This window comes from Ursus arctos, unplaced genomic scaffold (assembly GCF_023065955.2).
Source record: "Ursus arctos isolate Adak ecotype North America unplaced genomic scaffold, UrsArc2.0 scaffold_5, whole genome shotgun sequence".
NCBI lineage: Eukaryota > Metazoa > Chordata > Mammalia > Carnivora > Ursidae > Ursus > Ursus arctos.
This window is the reverse complement of record NW_026623067.1, coordinates 36,688,367-36,708,350: the sequence shown is the minus strand read 5'-3', so window position 1 is coordinate 36,708,350 and position 19,984 is coordinate 36,688,367. Positions and strand designations below refer to the sequence as shown.

Sequence of the window (19,984 nt, the reverse complement as noted above, 5' to 3'; positions counted from 1 at the left end):
ACGACCCGTGAGATCATGACCTGAGCTGAAACTGAGAGTCAGACGGTTAACCAACTGAGCCACCCAGACACCCTGAAAATAATATTTATTTTAAATGTTTTCTCACATAGCTAATGTTTCAGGAAGAAAGACTCCATTGAGCATAGCTTCCCATAATTCTAATTTCATATCTGATCTTAGAGGTGGTCACACATACTGTTTTTCAAAGTAGTAATTCATATACATGTGCTGTTATATTCTGCTTCTGCTCAAAAATATGTACCTGTTTTCATGTATCATCACTGTCCATATGTTCACCTATTTTAAACATTTTTTTCACCTGTTTTAATGACAACACTCTTTTCCGTTGTGCTGTTCCAGATGACCCCCCTGCCTTTTTTGAAAGACTTTATTTGAGAGAGAGAGAGCACATGTGTACTAGCAGAGGAAAGGGCAGGGGGAGAGGGACGAGCGACTCCTCACTGAGCAGGGAGCTGGATGCGGGGCTCTCTCCTAGGACCCTGAGATCATGACTTGAGCCACAGTCAGATGCCTAACCAACTGAGGCAACCTCAGACGACCCCTTTAAAAAGTTTTTTTTTTAAATTTTATTTTTTATTTATTTATTTTTTTATAATGATTTTTTATTATATTATGTTAGTACCATACAGTACACAAAAGTTTTTTTTTTTTTTTTTTAAAGATTTTATTTATTTATTTGAGAGGGAGAGAGAGCACAAGTGAGAGCACAAGAGCAGGGGAAGGAGACGCAGACTCCCGTCTGAGCAGGGAGCCCAATATGGGGCTGGATCCCAGGATGCTGGGATCATGACCTGAGCCAAAGGCAGCTGCCTAACCGAGCCACCTGGGTGCCCCCAGATGACCCCTTTTTAGATTGTTGATTTTATTCAATCAATAGATACTCTTGAGTGCCAGACACAGTGTTGGGCAGTGAGGATACAGGAGTGGACAATTGTCCCTACGCTAACGGAGCTCCCAATCTGGTGGGTTCTAGTTGCTACAGGCCCATGAAATGGAATTTCATTGGCCATGTAACAGCCTTAAAGAGGATAATGAGGTTGTGTAGTCTCAGCCCCGGCTCCTGTAGTTGCCTTCTAAAAAGCAAGTGAGACTTTGGCAGGACAGTGGCATTTCTGCCTGTGAAGCCCAGGATGGGGAGCCCTGGGACCATGGCAGAGTCGACTCTGAAATGGGGCTGTCGCAGCAGGGAAGACTGCTGTTTCCTAGGCAATACGCTGCTTAATATTTTTAGTGCGTGGTCACGGCAGAACTAAATGTGGTTTCTGATCCCAAATTGGTAATAAATGTAGACATATTTAGAGTCAGAAACAATGCATTTAAAATCCTCTGCTCCTTAATGATCCTGCCAAGTGCTGAGTTTAGGTTTCTTTGTTTCTTGGCTACCTACCCAGCCTCCCACCATCTCTTGGAGAAGGCACCCGGATTTTCTTTGGGTGTTAGGTGGGATTGTGAAAGCCGTGAGTTATGGCTCCCTGAGCTGTGTTGAGAGGCATCTGATTTTTGTGTTTCTGCCCACGTATGTAAATGTGTACATTTTAAAATTCATCCCTCTTTCAGATTTTTGAGGATCTGGGATTATAAATAGTCTTGGACTCTAAGGCATGTTAAAAAATAAAATATGATGTTTCGGTTGCTGATGTACCTGGAAGACGTAGTCAATGCCAACATGGTAGTAGCGAGTTTCATACTTGGTGACCTGTCCTCATGCTGCACTAATTGTTTCTGTAAGTTAATGCTGTTTTCTTGGGGCTCCTGGATTAGTTTGAGGAAGAACCTAATTGGTGCTCCTCTCATCATTTCAAAGTTGTAATTTGTGTCTCAAGTTGCCTAGAACAGTATCCATTTTCTTGTGCCATATTTCTTAAGAGGGCTTTCTTTTTGATGATTGTACCATCTGAAACTCGTTTGTGGGAGGCCATGTTACCCACTAATTGTGAATGGGAGGTCAACTACCTGAGGACAGTGATGGTATCTTTTGTATGTTCTGTTCTATGTAGTTTGGTGCTCAGTGTGTTCTGGAGACTGAGGCTAATGGTAAAATATCTTTGTGAGGTACCTGTTTCTAGAGTGTGAATGCTGAATGCTTATAATCCAAAGTGCCAGAGTGGCTAGCACAGAATAAGGGTTGGTGTACTTACTGATTTGCAGATGGTCTATTTGGAGCTGTGGACTGGAAGTCCTACCTTCCTTCCTATCATTGTTTCACTAAGAGGACCCGACCTTCTCTGGAAGCTTGAAGGCATCAGGGGAAAGGAAAGATGAACTCTGATTCTGCCCCAGGTTGTATGTGGATGAGTGTGTGAAAGTCCCTGGTATTTTTTGAGAGCAGGCGATAGAGAAACCCCATTGTGCTTACTGTCAGGAGATCCATTTATTATTTTAAAGGAGAGGGAAGAAGGAGGACGTGGCATCTTACTCTCTGGATGCTAGCTGACCCTATCTAGGGTGGTCCAAGCAGTCTAGGTCTGCTGAATTCACCCTGGCTGTTCCTGCCCTCCCTATTGCCCCCTTAGGGGTAGTAGAGTTTGGAGACAGGCCTGAGTCACCAGGAAGTGGCCATTCTTTTTTTTTTTTTCTTTCCCCCCTAAGATTTTATTTATTTATTTGACAGAGAGCACAAGCAAGGGGAGTGGCAAGCAGAGGGAGGGGGAGAAGTAGGCTCCATGCTTGATGTGGGGCTTGATCCCAGGACCCTGGGGTTATGACCTGAGCTGAAGGCAGATGCTTAACTGGCTGAGCCACTCAGGCGCCCCTGAAGTGGCCGCTCTCAGTCATTTCTTTAATGGGCACTGATACAGAGCCAGCCAGCATTGCTGCATTCCATGGAAATGCCTATGTAGCCCCCTAGAGTGTAGTCCAGATGTTTAGCCAGGCCTGTGGCTCAGGGAAACGGAGTTCCAAGGAGAGACTTGGCTGTCAGAACACAAGACAATTCTGTAAGAGAATGAAGCTCTCACTTCTTTTGTTTATCCTGTCCTTCGCTCAGAATTTTCTCTCAGAATAGTTGCTAGTGAGAGCTACAAGCTTCTTGAGCCCTCACTTTGTGTCAGGCACTGTGCTATATGCTTCATAACATCTCACTTAATACTGACAACTATTCTACAAAGTAAAGTAGTTACTATCAAGTCCTTTGGTAGATGAAGGAGTTGAAACCTGGAGAGGTTAAGCAGCTAGCCTAAAGTCCTGCAACTAGTCCAGGAGACCTGTGTCGAAATCCAGAGCCCACGTTCTTTTCATTACACCAGAGTGGAGATGGAGTAGAGTAGAGCATCTAGTACCCCTTGCTTTTATCAGACACAGACCCATCACTCTTAGGACCTCAGGCAGGGTCAGGGAGTAGGTCTCCTTGCCTACTCTTTGTTGGGAGCTTGTAATCTAGGGCCTAGGGGAAAGTACGCTGAGCTGGTCTGGGGTATTTCTCTAACTCACCTGGTCACTTACTGGTGTGCTTAGGCAAACAACATTCACCTTTTTGAGCTCCATTTTTTCTGCCATGAAGAGGTAATCCTGTCCTCAGTGTTCCCTGGATGGAGAGTAGGGATGTCATGATCACAAACTAGTTGGAAATGAGCTTGGATATCATCTTGGGCAATATATTTGCCCCTCCCCTCTGCTGAATTCTTGCCAGACAGTTGGGTATATATGGTGCTTGGGGTTGGAGAGCAGTGGTTTTTGTCCTTCCTGTTGGGAACTGTACATAATGGGAGGTTAAGAGGTTAAGCTGTACAGAGTGCCAGTGATCTCACTGCAATTTGAGTATAGGGGTGTTCTTCCTCTTGAATGTCTGTGCCTCATTTGTGGGCTGGGCTGTGCCAAGGGCATTCACCAGTCAAAACATGTGCATGTGTGCGTGTGTGTGTGTGTGCGTGTGTGTGTGTGTGTGTGTGTGTGTGTGTGTGTGAAGCTTGGATATGGTAGAGGTGGGTCTTTCCACAAGAGGGCCCCAGTAGGCTCATTTAAAAATTTCTCTCCTGACACAAAATGTGTGCCTTTGTATTCACACTGTTGTAGAATAAGTAAAATGAGTCCAGTTTATGTGGCTGATTCACAGACCACTGGAAAGGCAGCATGGCCTGTGGAAAGACGATGGGTTCTGGGCCAGTTGGCTTTGATTCTTGACTACCACTCTCTGGCTGCATGAACTTGAGCAAGTTATTTAACCTTTCTGAATTTCGGTCCCTTCATAGGCCAAATGAGGAGCATATTAGAGCCCTGTCAGAGAGTTGTTGAGAAGAGAGAATGAGCTTAGAACTTTGCTTGAAACATAGCAAGTGCTTTATAAATGTTGACTATAATTACTATGAGAGAGAATTTATTTTCCTGTGGGCGGCCCAGATAGTGCATTTGAATCTTAGGGGATTTGGTGTCATTGGGGTATTTCTGTCCATCCCATATTAAAAAGTGCAAGGACTAAAGCTTCTGAGCAGTCTGAGGCATGGCTGAGAGCTCAGAGAAAGGGGAGTTGTGTCTAATGGGAGTTTGTTCTTGAAAGTTTGCTTCCCTGCCGCCTCCTTTTGCGGGTGTGACTGTGCCTGTCACTATCCCGAGGACATGTGTGTTGGAGGGGGTAGTTCTGCATCACCCTAAGAACCTTTGTATGGCATTGGAGGATCCATCTGTAGGACCTGTCATTGGAGTCAATTTTTTCCTGTGTTATCATTAAGACTTGAGTGATAATGTTGAAAAAATTGGATTTAGAGAAGTGGCCCCAAATCTCCAAACTTTAGTGGACCCACTCAAGCTTTCAGAGGATTCTACTTAAGTGCCTCTATTTCTTCTCACGTGTGCCCTCTTATGCAGGGCCCTCTGGCTGCCTCATTGCCAAATCCTGTGGCTTTTTTCATCCTCATTCTGATTGATCTCTTGACATCTTTGCCTATAACTTGATTTTCTCAGGGTTCTGTCCTCTCTTGACCTGTTTGATTCTGCACTATTGTTGTTGTTCCTTGTTTGATAGCCTTGCTTGCTTTGCTTTCTTTTCCTAAACTCCAGCCATGACTTGAAGACTATTCTTGCTCATTGTTCCTTTCTCTTTGGGTTTCTCCCTAAGACAGGGACTCTATTCTTGTTGCTTTGGTTATTAGCTGTGTGGTAATGGCACCAAAGTTCTGACCCTTCCCTAGCCTTCGCTACCTCTTTGTCTCTGATAGGTGTGAAGTTGCTGGAGGCTTCCTGGATCTACTGACAAGCTTTAGGCCTAACGGCATTGAACCCTGATTATTCTTTTTTTTTTTTTTTAAGATTTTATTTGTCAGAGAGAGAGCATGCACAAGCAGGGGGAGCAGCAGGCAGAAGGAGAAGGAGGCTTCCTGCTGAGCAAGGAGTCCGATGTACTGGATCCCAGGACCCTGGGATCATGACCTGAGCCAAAGGCAGACACTTAACTGACTGAGCCACCCAGGCATCCCCTGGTTATTCTTTATGTAGTGAGTGAGTGCCTGCTGTGTCTTTTAGATCTTTAGCAGTCCAAATGAAGATTGAATCTTAAATTCCCTTTTAGCATTCAGATTTATTGAAGGCTGTGGTTGAGTAGCATTGGTCTGGAGAGGGCCAGGGTGGGCTCCTATTTGCTTTGTCCTGTTTGCTTTTGCTCTTGTTTTTGCTTGTCACTTGGTTTCGTTTAGTTGGAGCCACTGTCTTTTGTCTGTGAGATTGCAGTTTTTTGCTAATATGCTTAGCTACCTTCTTGAAGATCTGTTTTCTTCCCTACTGGAATAAGGATGGGATTGGTCATGTCACTCACCTTTTGGAGTACAGAGTATTGAGACGGGGTCAGGAATGCTTCCTTCCTATTTCATCCCATCCCATGTTGATCTAGTCGCTGCTGGTCTTCTGGAGTCCTTCTTGGCTCCATGTGCTGTCTGGTGGGGCCAGTAACTGTCCTTACATTGCCACTGGAAAGGGCTCTCTTGGGCTCTCTTTTGAAGGCTGCATGAATGGATTTTGGCTTTGTAGCTTTCTGTTGAGGCAGAAGCTTAGGTCTCTTGTGAACCTTCTTCCTGCAACAGCCTTGTCTAAGCACTTTCCTTCTTGGGTACCTTGGATCTTTTGAGAGCAGTCTCCATTTCCTTGGCCCTAGGCATGACTTCAATATTGGGGACAGATATTGTCCCCATTACACAAATGGTCAGTGGTTAAAGATATTCCCTGTCCAGCCTCCCAGCCAGTTACCCAGGCTGGGCTGGGATTGGAAGCCACTTTTCTTCTGCTGTCCAAAGGCTCTTTGGATTTAATTGCTGTTTACCTCCCGACTTTCTGTTTAGTTTCTGTCTTAGGGGGAAAGAGCCTGTTTGCCTGACTGTTCAGACTGACTTCTCTTGTCCTTTAAAGTTTTCTTTAAAAATCCATTTCTTTTCCTAAGCCTTTGCACATTGTTTTCTCTTGTCAGGGCTGTCCTTTCAGTGTCCTCTTTTACATTGTTTCTTCAGCTTCATATTTGCTCAAATTAGGCAGCGAGTTTCTGTTTGTGTAGAGGTGAGTGACTGTGTGTGTGTGTGTGTGTGTGTGTGTGTGTGTATGAGTTTGTGCAGCCCATAAATAGTAATGAATATGTGTCTGTAGGAAGAGCTCATCCTTTAACCTTCAGTCTGGAAAGCAGAAGGTTGTTTCACAGCTGTTCCTGCAGCCGGCAGCTCTGCACGATGGTGGCCTGGCTCTCTGGACACTTGTATGCTGGGAAAAGCACTGAGTGCACCGGGTCTGCCTGGGGGCTCAGCGGAAAACTGTCTTTCGCCTCTCCATTTTCAGCTTGGGGGTGGGGTTGGTTTCTCCTAAAACATTTGTTTCCTTCACTTTCTGGGAGTAGATAATCAACAAAAGGCTTTGGTCCTAAAGTTTGAGGTCAGCTAAAGGATGTGTTGATCCCGCAGAAGGCAGAGCTCTGGAGAATGGTTCCAGGGTGCCTGGCCTGGCCCTGATAGCCTGTGGATCTAAGAGATAGTCACCATCCCTACTCTAATGATAAGTAGGTGCCAGATGCTTTATTAAGCCCTTCCCATTTATTTAATTCTCCCTAACACTCTTTAAGTGGGAGCTATTATTATGCCCATTTTATAGTTGGAGAAACTGAGGCCTAGTACAGTTCTGTTCGAGATCACAGAGCTAAGAATTGGCCTTAGGTCCTTCTGGCTCTAAATTCATGTACTATACTTCCCATCCAATCTTTTTATCTCTTTGCTTCAGTTTCCTTCTTTTAAGATGGAAGTGAAAGTGGAAATTCTTGTCCTTTGATTTCTAGATTTGGGGAAACAAATACATGGACATACACTGTGGGTTAAGAATGTGAGCATTTTCTGAGATGGAGTTCAGAGTGCTCCCAGATCAGTTGCTGAGGTGGTTCTGTCTGCCCAGGACACTTGTGACCTTTTCCTGTTCTTCCTGTGCTCTGGCCCTGAGACAAGAGCAGCCACGGTTCATGGGGCCAGCCAGCCATGTAAGAAGCTCCAGAGATCCAGCAGTCCCACTTTGCCTTTCTCTGTTGGCTCTTTGCCATCTTCATCACATTCTTTTGTTTTCCTGCCTTGAGAGAAGATAAAAGTTATGGGATGATTTTTTATTTTTTTAAATCCAGGGCCTAGTCCTCTTCCCCAGTTCTGTCTGAATGGGAGAGAGGACATGAGGCACCAAGAGAGGCAAGGGCTGGTGAGTCCAAAGGCCTCCTTCCACGCATGCCCCAAGCATCTGCTCTGGTGAGCTGTACAATACAGTAAGTTGGAAATATAGATTGCTGAGAGCATCCAAAGTCTAGTTAAGTAGAGGTGCAGCCTACAGATGGCCAGTTTTGATAGCAAAAAAATGGGCATTTCAAGTCCTTATTATCTTTTTGTCCCAAAGCCCAAGGATATGTGAGGAAAGAGTTACTGGTTAGAACATTGAAATATATTTCCTTTCCCAGACTGAGTGGTGGTGGTTTAAGTCAGAAGACCGTAAATGTAAAGATGTTGCTCTGTGCTCCAGTGAGAGTGAAGGATGATGGGAAGATTTGTTCTATAGTGTGTGCAGGGGCAGGTGATCAGGCAAATCCAGGGTTAGTGGGGCAAGTAGTGTTTGGGAAGCTTTGGGAAGGGCACTAACCTCAGGCAGAGTGTGCCAACTGTGCCTCAGAGAGATGCCATGACTTTGGCCTCACTTACGTCGGTGTAATGAGGTTTTCTTTTGCTGCTGCTGTTGCTGCCTAAGGTGCTGGTTGTGCTGTGGGCCGTCCTGGTAAAACATAGCTGTGTGCCACTTCCCCTTTCCCTCTTTCCACCTCCCTCCCCCTTTGAGCATAAAGCCCAGGGAAAACTGTGCCTGCATGTTCTCCACCTGCTGCTACTTGAATAAGGCCCAAGCCCAGGTTGGCATGGCTGCAGGCCAGGCCTTAGCAGGATGCAGCACACCATTCCCCTTGCCTGTGTGTTGCACTTGCTCTTAGGGTACCCCTGCAAAGCCTGGGAAACTGTCTCATTCCTTTCTCCCAGCCCCTTTTCTCCTAGCTCTGTCCCCTGGTACCTCCTCCTGCAACATGTTCTCTGTGTTTCATGGAGAAATATATGGAGGCAATAAATAGGTCAGGTGTGCAGTCCATGTGGAATTATTGGGGGAGATGAAGGATCTATTTGCGAATCGATCGCTCATCTTTAGTATTGGCGTAAAAAGCTTCTGAGGGCGTCAGTGTGTGTGCAGGAGACGGAGGCGGCTGGGAGCCCTGTGGGAGCTGCCATTTCTCTCGCCCCCCACTCCGCTTCCCACTCCGGGAGGTGGGGAAGCTGCCACGTGTGTGTCAGCTGCCCCCAACCTCTTTTGCCTCAGTCTCTTCTGTATTTCCTCCTCCTGCTCATTTGTCTTCTTTGCCCTTGACTAATTCATTCTCATTTATCTCTTCCTCCTCATCTTTTTCCCCAGCATCAATTCCAGTGTTTATCCCTGGCTGTGAGAAGGGGGTGTTTAACTGTGTGTCCATCCGTGTACGCATGAACACTTTTCATGCAGGGAAGGGAAATCTGTGGCTTTGGGGATAGTCTTTGTTTTCTTTTAAGGCGTGTTTCCAGATAATGCTCCCTGCCCCCATTTTTGATTCTCCTTTTTCCCCACAGCCAAGGCTGCGGATTATGAAAGGTATGGGGCATCATAGGAATCTCCAGGGAGCATTGTGTTCTTGGGACCCATCTCTCTGGGCCTTTCCAGTCTTTTCACTCCTGATGTGGAAGCCTCTGCTCCTCACCCAGCCTGGTCCCCCGCCCCCAACACACCCAGGCATGGTCAGGCACCTGCCCAGAACCTAATGCTGTGCTGTGAACTCACTCCCTGTCTTTCAGTGTGATTGGTGCCCCAGGGAACCAGGTTGCTGGGGAAAGCTCATGTGGCACTCAGCCGTTCCATTTTGTCGACGAAAAAAGAGGGGAGAAGCTGGCAGAAAGCAAAGGCTTTTGCTGCTGGGTGAGTGTAGCAGCTATTTTTAGTGCCCAAGCCTTTGCTTTTCCATTTGGCTATGCTTTTTTAGCACAGTGCTGGTCCAGCAGGGCTGTTTTCCTTTATGGCTCCAGATGTCCTTAGGGAAAGTTTCCGTCTGCCTCTGAGAAGGTGCAGGCTGGGCAAGGGTGTAATAACTTCTGAGAATGGGTTCAGACAGGGCTTTGGGTCCCACTGCAGTCCTGTTACAGGACCAAATTCCTGAGATGGAATGTGGAGTATGGCAGGAATAGCAAAGAGAAAAGGTAAACACCATACTCTTCAGAGATGTTCCCCTGTAACAAACACAGTTAAGCGTCTATTGAGTTAACTGCCTCATAAGGTATATTACGGCTGAGTGACCAAACAGAAACCTTTTATAAGGGTCTGGACCAATGCTGACACGTTCTGACTTTTTCTAAGTCTTCTTAAAAATTTTTAGCTTGTTTTGTTTTGTTTTTCTTTTTGCCCTTCTTTCCTAGATCATTTGCCATTTTTTTTTTAAAGTACACGTTTCTCTATTTTTTTTACGTTTTTATTTAAATTCCAGTGTAGTATTAGTTTCAGGTATATAATATATATAGTGATACAGCAATTTGGATTAAGTTCTCATGACTGCCACTCTAGTGTACTGACCAAAATTGTTTCACCAAGAAACCCATTAAGCAGTAACTCCCCTGGTAACCTGTAATCTACTTTCTGTCTCTCTGAATTTGCCTGTTGAAGAGAATTCATTTAAGTAGATTCATAACAATATCTTTTCTTTTGAGTCTAGCTTATTTCACTTGGCATATAATGTTTTCAAGATTGATTCATGTTGAAGCATATATCAGAATTTCATTCTTTTTATGACTGAATAATATTCCATTGTATGTATATACAACATTTAAAAAACTCCATCTATTGATGTCTTTTGGGATTGTTTCCACATTTTGGCTCTTGTGAGTAATGCTGCTATGAACATTCACATGGAAGTATCTGTTTGAGTCACTGTTTTCCTATCTGTTGGGTGGAATAAATACCTAGGGGTGGAATTACTGGATCATAAGGTAATTCTGAGGTTTGCTTTTTGAGGCACTGCTAACCTTTGTCCCACAGTGTTTTACATTCCCACCAGCAATGTATAAGGGTTCCAGTTTGTCTGCATCCTTGTTACTTTCCTTTAAAAAAAAAAAATTACAGCCACCATAGTGGATATGAAATAGTAAATCAGTGTGGCTTTAATTTGCATTTCCTTCATGATTAATGATGTTGAGAATCTTTTCATGTCCCTATTGTCATTTGTATATCTTCTTTAGAGAAATGTTAGTTCAGGTCCTTTGCATGTTTTCAATTTAGGTCGCTTTTTTGTTGTTGTTGAATTGTTGTAGTTGTTGATATCTGTTTATTAAACGCTTTCAGATAGGTGATTTGCAAGTATTTTCTCCCATTTTATTGGTTGTCTTTTCACTCTCTTGAGAATGTCCTTTGAGGCACAAAAGTTTTTAAATATCGATGGAGTTCAGTATACTTATTTTTTTTTTTAATCACTTGTGGTTTTGGTGTCCTTTTTAAGAAATTACTGTTAAATCTAAGGTTATGAAGATTTTCTATATGTTTTCTTCTAAAAGTTTATCTCTTTAATTTGGGTCTTTGTTCTATTTTAAGTTTTGTCAGTGGTATAAGGGAAGAGTCCATTTCATCTTTTGCATGTGGCTGTTTACTTGTCTCAGAACAGTTTGTTGAAGAGACCCCCCCCCCCCCCGCCCCCATGGAGTGGTATTGGCACCCTTGTTGAAAATAAGTTGACCATACATGATTATTTCTGGGTCCTCAATTCTAATCCATTGGTCTTTATGTCTGTCCTTATGGCTGTACCACACTGTTGTGATAACTGTAGCTTTGTAGTAAGTTTTGAAATCAGGAAATATGAGTCTTCCAATTTTGTTCTTTTTTTTTCAGGATCTTTTTGGCCGTTCTCTGTCCCTTGAAATTCCTTGAATATGTATTTTAGGATGGGTTTCTCCATTTCTGTAACAGCATTGGTATTCTGATAGAGATTGCATTGAATCTACATATTGCTTTGGGTAGTATTGTCATCTTAACAGTATTAAGTCTCTGATCCATGAACATGGGATATCCTTTTATCCTTTTGTTTTAATTTTCACAGCTACTAGGGCCTGTGCTTTAGGTCCTCCCCTGGCCTCCAAAAATTGTTTGGTCATTTGAAAAGTGGTGTGTTAGGCTTTGTGGCTTGGGAATATTGAACTTTGCTGGTTGATGGAATACTGATGGCATCTCTCTTTAGTGAACATGGTTTAGAAGTGAATGATTATGAAGGCTTATGAGGATTTGGGCTTAGTGTGTTCACACACAAATAAATTGATTAGTTTCCTTCTCTCCTGTCATAGCCAATACTACCCTGTACAGCCTGACAACAAGTTGATAATGATGAAGGAAGGAACCATAGCTATTGTATCTCATGTAAGAGTCTTGCTTGGCTCTATGCTTCCAACCAAGGCGTATCTGCCCATGAGTGGCTGAACTCGTTATGGGAGATGGAGGCTTCCTTTAGATCTTATCCTGTGGTAGAAGACCTTTGATACCTCTATGCAGAAAATGTCTGTTATTCATTGAACAAGTGACATCTTGGGAATCACAGTGCTGGGGGATCAGGAACCAGCTTCCTGTTGACCTTCTGTTTTCTTTTTTTACGTTCCTCAGGTCTATAATTATGGCTCCCCAGGGCCTGCCCCCTTCTAGGATGGCTCTTCTGGAAATGCTGCTTGGGCTACTGATGGCTTCCTGCTTCACCTTCTGCCTCAGTCATCAGAACCCGGTAAATATCTTAGCACAAATAGAAGAATCCTGTAAGGTCCAAGAAAGCCTCCATGCCACTGAGGCATCTGTGGGAGTAGAGTGAGCTTTTATTTTTCTTGCAGGAATGTGCTGAATCAAGGAGTATGGGCACTTCTCCCCTCACCTCCTTCCCCACCCCCCTCCACTCCCCTGGCCTCTGTTTTAAGCTCATAGCATAGTTTCCCTTTGGAGAAAATATGATGATGATGATGATACAATAATAATAATATCAATAATGATGATGAGTTTACCGTGTACCAAGTGGTTTATTAAGTTCTTTATGTGTATTCTCATTTAATCGGCTAAACAACCCTACCAAGTACAAAACTACAGTTATTATCCTCATTTCGAGAAGGATCCCAAGGCTCAGAGACATTAAGTAACTTGGCCAGGATTATTCAGCCAGTTTGTGGCAGAATTGGGAAGGTCAGGATTCTCCCCAAGAGCTGGTTGCCTGTATATTGAGCACCAAGTAAGACTCTGCTTCTTCCTCTACTCCTGTGTTCCTTGTGCTTTCTCCGTCTGTGTCTGTCTCTGTCTCTCTGTTCTCTTTCCTTCTGTCCTTTTCTCCCTGTTCTTTCCAGGCCTCTCTTCATTAACCTAGACCTGACTGCTCAGGTTTTCTGTCACTGCCACAGGCAGGAGTAGAATGACCGAGAAGGCTCTGAGTTTGGCCTGGCTGCAGCACGCCAAGGCTCCTGGCCCTAGCAACAGCCTGCCCTTGACCAGCTCCCAGTGCTCCCTCTTTCCTTTCCCCTGAGAAGCCTTGACTGTCATCTTTCTGACAGTTTCACCCTCCCCTGGCCACCTTCCCCAACCCCAGGGGCTCCTACTAAATGTTGGGTAAGTGCTGCAGGCTTTGGAGCAGGAGGGCCTTGAAGTGCAAATGACAATTGTGATGAATTTAATAGCAATCCAGCTCAGCTGAGGTTCACCTCTGGCTCATGGCAAGCTTCCACCTTCTCTCTAAAGTCATTTGTTGTCTCTCTGCCTTTCTCTCCACTTTGTGGAGCAAAAGATAAGGTGCAGTTAGGAGTCATGAATTCTTTTGAGCTTTTAATGTTCTCTAAGATCTTACTGGTGCTGGGGTTTATTGTTTTTTGTTTGTTTGGGTTTTGTTGTTGTTGTTGTTGTTTTTTTGCCTTTTCCTCAAGGATAATGAGGATGAGATCCCATTGGCCCCTGAGGGTGGGGCTGGTCACAGCATGAGGTAGGGGCTGTCCTTGGCATAGCCTCTGCGTGAAAAGCACACAAGTGTCTAGAGGGATCAGGGCTCTGTCCGCCACCCCCCCCCCCCCCGCCCACCCCAACCTGCAACTCATGAGGATCCGGTGCTCCCCATCATGAGCTTTAGCAGATGCACAATTAACAAAAACGTGCTGATGAATTTGCTTAAGGACTGTGTGTTAGTAAGTCCCTTTTGGATAATAGTCCAACCAAATAGATGAGCTTTCAGAGCCATAATTATTCTGGCCCATTTATATTAGCTCTATTGAGTCTAGTCTCAGAAAAATGTTAATACTGACTTTCATCAACAGAAGCTACTTTTATCCTTATGTCTGTTCCTAAGCTGTATCCATTTGTCATAATCTTTCATCATGTGCTAAGCACAAGTAGGAGTTGAAGCATCTTTTCTCTCATACCATAAAAATTGCTGCCCTGTTGGCATTTAAAATCCAAATTATGCAGCCAGCCACCTTCACAACAGTGAAAATGGGTGGTGGGGGAGGTGGGGGTGGTTATGATCCTTTCTTCAAAGCCTGAAGTCCAGGCAAGAGATCCTGGTGGCCTGGAATTGTCCTCCCCAAGGGCATTTGTGCAGGTAATGGCCACCCAGGAAAGGTTGTTTGTATCAGGGTAGGATGTGGAGCCAGCCACCTTTCCTGGTTTCTGTTGTCCTACCTCTCTGGGATGCCACAGCTTAGGAGCGGTGTGGCTGCTGAAGGGGTGTGGTTGTGTGGTATCCTGGACTTCAAGAAGGTAAGCAATGTGGAAGGTAGTGGAACCAGTGGAAGGAGCACAGACCCTTGGTAAGTTCCCTTTTGCCACCTATGTTGGCGATTTGGCCATTTCTGAGCTTTGTTTCCTTATCCAGAAAGTAGGATTGATACCTCTCTGTTAAGATTTCAGTGTAGGGGGCGCCTGGGTGGCTCAGTCGTTAAGCGTCTGCCTTCGGCTCAGGGCGTGATCCCATTGTTCTGGGATCGAGCCCCACATCAGGCTCCTCTCCCACTCCCCCTGCTCATCTCTCTCTCACTGGCTGTCTCTGTGTTAAATAAATAAATAAAATCTTAAAAAAAAAAAAAAGATTTCAGTGTAGATGAAATGTGATTACATATATAGAGCACCTAGCATTGGGACTGGCAGAGTATGGTCAATAAATGTCAGTGGTTATTTTTAGTAAGGGGGTGGCTGCTTTTATGGTTTAGGGCTCTGTCTGGTAGGGGTCCTGTTCCAGAATGTTGCCCTGGCAGTCTGTCTCTGTCACAGCGTCTGTCAACTTATCATTAGAGATTCATTCATTCTCCTGGATCTTGAAGGGTTTGGTCTTTAAGAATCTCTTATTCAGATACAAGTGCAAGGAAGTGAGACATGGTAAGCTGTTGTCAGCTAACACCTTAGCTGGAATGTCTTGCCAGTCAGTTGAGAAGAAATTGGTATTTGGAGTGATGGTGGCAGGGAAAAGAGAGTGCTGAGGTTTCAGCATGGAATGGGGCCCCCAGAAGCCAGTGGAGAGGGCACCAGACGTGGCCTAGAGTTGACCAAGGGCTGGCTGCCCTCTGTCACCTCTTGGTCATTATCTCCTGTTCAGGACACTGCCCGAGCACAGAGAGGCTAGTCTTGCTTGTCCTTTCTCTGGGACTGTGGTTTTTTACTTGGTCCATGAAAGTCTTCGGAGGGGGGGATGTGCTGGTAGACCTGCTAAGGTGATCTTACTGCCTCCCCCACCCCTCCTCCATTCCCTCAGCATGCAGGGCACAGCCATTTGGACGCATGATTAGGAACAGAAACACAGAAGGGAGTTAAAAATTCCTGCATGGGCTTTGGAGCCAGGCCGGCCTGACTTAAATCTCTGCTCTGCTTTTCTCAGCGGTGTGATTTTTGCACAGACCCAGAACCTGTCCTCATCTGTAAAGTGGGTATGAAAGTGTGTGCTTCACAGATGAAACTTGGATGAATTATGAGGCATGGAAGGCACTTTATAGCCTGGAGCTATGGATGGTAGCTGCTGTTACCATTACAGCCTCATCTTCATGATGTGCTTTTTCTCAAATCCTTTTCTGGAATGCCCATTTTGAACTGACGGACGCCCTCAGTGCTTGTCAGATGTGATTTGGGCAAACAGTCCAAAGTCACTCAGAGTTAGATTTGGTGAATAGGGTGAGCTGATCAGAGGAGCACCAATTTTGTATCACCCGCACTAAAGATAGATTTGTACTGTAAAATAATGGCAGATCGTGTGTGTGTGTGTGTGTGTGTGTGTGTGTGTGTGTGTGTAGCTTAAAATCTGGTTCAGAGGTGACACCAAGCGGAAGCTCAAAAAACATTTAGAGCAGTGGTGGGATTATTAGCTCCTCTAGGGCTTGAGGCATGTGGCTCAGTGTTTGATCAGTCTCCTTTTTGAATTTACTCTATTAACCTTAAGAGAAATCTAGAAAAAGAGGCTTTCCCAGCCTCTAGTCAAGAGAATGAACACGGGCCCAGCCTAGAGTTTGAAGGGCTTTCTGCCATGTTTTCATCATCACTATTCCTGTTGCCTCTTTTTGCTTCTCTTAGTCATGAGAATTTGGTTGCTTGCTTACAGCCATACCTGCTAGGAGTTACCTGGCTAATAGACTAAAGCAAGAGCTGCAGTTTAAATCTTAGAGTTGTTTAGTTTGACTCTCTTAGTTTTCTAAAATAAGGCAAGTTGATGTAAAAATCTGTTTCTCTGTTTTCTCTTTTTCATGGCAGTGGTGGTCCAGCTGAGTAGCAGCTGTGTTCCTTAGCCAGGGCAGGAGGGCTCCAGTTTTCATAGCACAAGCACTCCCCATTGTTGGACATCCAGCCCTCGTTGGCCCCTTAAGGCATTTGACCCACACACTTGGGAGGTAAATTTTATTAACATTCCCCTAGTCCCACAGGCTAGTGTATGGTGCTCATGGCAGAGGCTAACCAACATGGATGGGCCCAGGATTACATAGGCTTTGGGTACTTTGTGGGCAAGGTAGTCTGTGTTCTGGAATGTGGGGCTACTCCCTGGGTTCTAGCAGGCGTGGCTACTTTGGGCTTGCCTCAGTCCAAGGCATCCAGAATATGTACCTGCCTGTGGGAGAGGTTTGTTCCTTCATTCCTTTGTTCTTGGATGATGGTAAAGTAAGTCCTCTGCTGGGCATGGGAGTACGCTGGTGACAGAGACTGACACAGAGCCTGCTCTTAGAAACTTCGGTTTTTGGCCAATGTCTCCTGCCATTCCGCCTTTCTTTTAGTCCCACAAGCATGGCTGCTCTTTGGCTCCTACTTTTCTTTTGAACTCAGATCTGTGCAAACTCCGTGTTGAAGGGGTACGAGAGGTTTGATGGGCCAGGCTGCTCAGGTGACCACAGCCTAAACCTGACCTGCCTGAGTCATGTCATAGTGTGTAGTCCCTATTGGATGTCATAGCACAGACTTATCCAACCTGGAACCTATGGTTGTCTTTACAAGTAATAAGGGTAATGGCTACCACGTACCCAGGGCTAGTGGTTTACAAGGTGGTGCCTCATCTCATGTATGAGCTAGATGTCGCTGTTACTTCCACTTCACAAATGTGAAAACAGGCTTAGAAAATTAAGTAACTTTCTGGGAGTCACAAGAAACTAGGATTTGAACTTTGGGGTATGTGATATGGAGCTTGAGTTCTTTTTTTTTTTTTATTAAAGATTTTATTTATTTATTTGATAGAGGCAGCCAGTGAGAGAGGGAACACAGGCAGGGGGAATGGGAGAAGAAGAAGTAGGCTCCCAGCAGAGAAGCCTGATGTGGGGCTTGATCCCAGAACGCTGGGATCACGCCCTGAGCCGAAGGCAGACGCTTAACGACTGCGCCACCCAGGCGCCCCTGGAGCTTGAGCTCTTAACCACCACGCTGTAGTCTTTGTTATTTTCTTGTGACATGATTTGAGGGCTTCTTCTTGTCCAAGATCTCTTCCTTACAGGTCCTTTAACAAGATCGGAAATCCTGTCATCTGAATTTCATGCCTTTATTTCTTGTTAAAATGTAAAAAGCCTTGGAGGGGCTTTACATTGTCATCACCATTAACTAAATGCCTTGCCCTTTCCTCTGACAGCTACTTAAGGGTTAGACCCACAAGTATCAGGTAGGTGGGGATACCTATCTGGAGCTGGGGTGCTGCTTGGAAGAAATGCATTGCTACCTCCCATGCAAGGTTAGGATTGTTGGGAAACAAAAATAAGACATATGTAAAGGTCCTAGCTCAGGTTTGGGTTCATAGGAATTCACGAAATATGCTCACTGTTACTAGGGGAAGATTCCGGAGGTGGAAAGGCTGAAGTAACCTCCCAGTATGCTAGTGGGGGTTCCTTCTTGCTATCCCAGAGCTCTGGAACCCTCTGGTTAGTTTCCTGAGGCCCTACTGCTTTTATGCAAGAAAGGTTTAAAAATGGGACAGGAAGAATGGGAGGCCGGGAAGGAGCAAAATGAATAATACTTTGTATTTATCGTGCATCTCTGTCTCCTGAGCTCAAAGTGCTCCACAGACACCATCTCATTAATCCTCCTTGCTCTCCATGGGATGGAAGCAAACAGGTTTTAGGAATTGGTTTTCAGCTTTGGCTTCTTCCTCCCTCAGCCCAGCCGGACTCCCAGCTTCCCACTTGTAGCCCTTTCACCGTGGATTGTAATGTCCCAAGAGTTCATTTATGGCCTATAGACACCCTGGAGAGTGGCCAGGCCCTTATTGCGCCCTTCTGGACTGCGGAGGAATCAGTCGGGCCTCAGCTGGCAGCTTTTGTATGTCTGGGGTGGCCGTTTCAGGGCCTATTCTCCCATTCATATGGGTATTTTTTCTTTTAAATGTATCTTTTTTATTTGTCAGAGCAATTAGGTGAGAGTTTCAAACGTCACACAGTATAGTAACATGGCAAGTAAAAGGCAAAGGGCTCTTACTGTCTCCTGCCAACCCCTCTCCCCAGGTTGTTCCCTTAACCCCCTTGAGATACTAATGACCTCTGTGGAGTTTTTCCTTACTTATGTACACATAACACATGCTGTGTATTCATTTAACCGTATCACCTCATATTGGTTCTGAGGAGAACCTTGTGAAGGGTGCAGACTAGGCTGGGGAGGGGAGGAGGACGGAGGAGAAGGGTATACCACCCAGGCCATGTTCTTTCTGTCTGCCTGGTTTGCCTAGCTGTGGTGGGTCATGACTGTGTTTTCCTTTCTCTGAAGGAGTTTGCGCTCACCAGCCCAGGGAAGAGCAGGACCAAAGAAGTGGAGAGAAAGGAAACCACAGCAGAAGAGGAGCTGGACTCCGAGATCCTGGAGGTGTTTCACCCGACGCATGAGTGGCAGGCCCTTCGGCCAGGTACCAAGCCCAGCCCTCTCCCCGTGAAACACACTCTGAATTCTAAGTGCACGTGTCCTTCGTCCCCACAGGGCTGCTTTGAAAGAGCAGTCACTCTGGCCCACTGGAGGGGAACAGTGTGGTCCTTCCGGGTGAAGACTGCTGCTGCAGGGCTTAGGGACCTTCATTTTCCAGCAGAACAGAGACTGCGGCATGTGAGTGCCCTGAAAGGGAGGCGGGTGGTGGGTGGCCGAGCTTTCTGAGCAAGTGATTGAAAACTTTCTTTCCTTGTGCTTCTGAAACACAAGAGAGGCAGTGACATGTGCCTCACTCTGCAAATGCTATTTTAGGCTCTGCTGCTCGGCTCAATGCTGCTGAAATATTGTTCACGGGAGAGTACTGAGCACCGGTGCGGGGCAGGAGTGTTCTGTTGCTAAAGGAACCTGTGCCAAGAAACAGGGGCTGGTTCTGGCCTGGTTTCTAAATGGGGCATCCTCAGAAAGAGCAACTTTCTAGCCCTTTCATGAACCTGGGCCCATGGCTTAGAAAGTAACCAGCATTTGTGGAGAGTTTACCATATTCAGGTACTGTGTTAGGTGCTTCGTGTGCTTAATCTTGTTCAATTTTCATAACTGTAGGAACAGAGTTCCTACAGGCCAATGACATTGACCTATGTCATTCAGCTGACGTGTCCTAGGTCCTTGACCCACCTTCCTCCCCTTTGTCCCTCTAGTCCCAGCCTTGTTGACTGTAGCCCCACTATGGGGACACTTGAGTTTGTTCTCAAGAGTGGGCTGTTTACGCTCTGCTCTGTGGCAAGGTGGATGGCCAGCCCTGGCAGCTGCCACCATGGGGTTTGATCAGCTCCGAGCCAGTATTTATCACTGTGTCCTCGCTGTTCCCGTTGTTGCTGTGCTGGCAGGGGCAGCGTTCACAGTGCCAGCTCACTTTCTGGTAGCAGTAGCACTCCCACTGGGCTTGCATACAGGTCATTGGTGCCACTGAAGAGTGATGAAGCACCAAGGAAGTGAAGTAGGAGCCAAAAGCATGGGGTGGAGGGAGGTTTTAGGAACGGAGGTATGGGGTTCAGCAGATCTGACCTCTGGCTGTCCTCCTCCAGCTTCTCTGAGAACTGAACTCCCTGAGCCT

The 19,984-nt window shown here is 45.6% G+C and overlaps 1 protein-coding gene across 4 annotated transcripts in view; it reads left to right on the top strand.

Annotated features, from left to right (window-relative positions):
• Positions 1-19,984, top strand: part of SIL1 (SIL1 nucleotide exchange factor) — a 250,710-nt gene that overhangs the window by 81,246 nt on the left and 149,480 nt on the right. For 3 of the 4 annotated variants that reach the window (XM_026508088.4, XM_057307160.1, XM_026508089.4), the window contains 2 exons: positions 12,154-12,268; positions 18,721-18,856. In XM_026508088.4, coding sequence (XP_026363873.2) covers positions 12,154-12,268; positions 18,721-18,856 — 251 coding nt within the window. Of the gene's footprint in view, positions 1-9,317; positions 9,439-12,153; positions 12,269-18,720; positions 18,857-19,984 lie in introns of all 4 variants that reach the window. The other variant, XM_026508090.4, reaches the window with a different exon arrangement.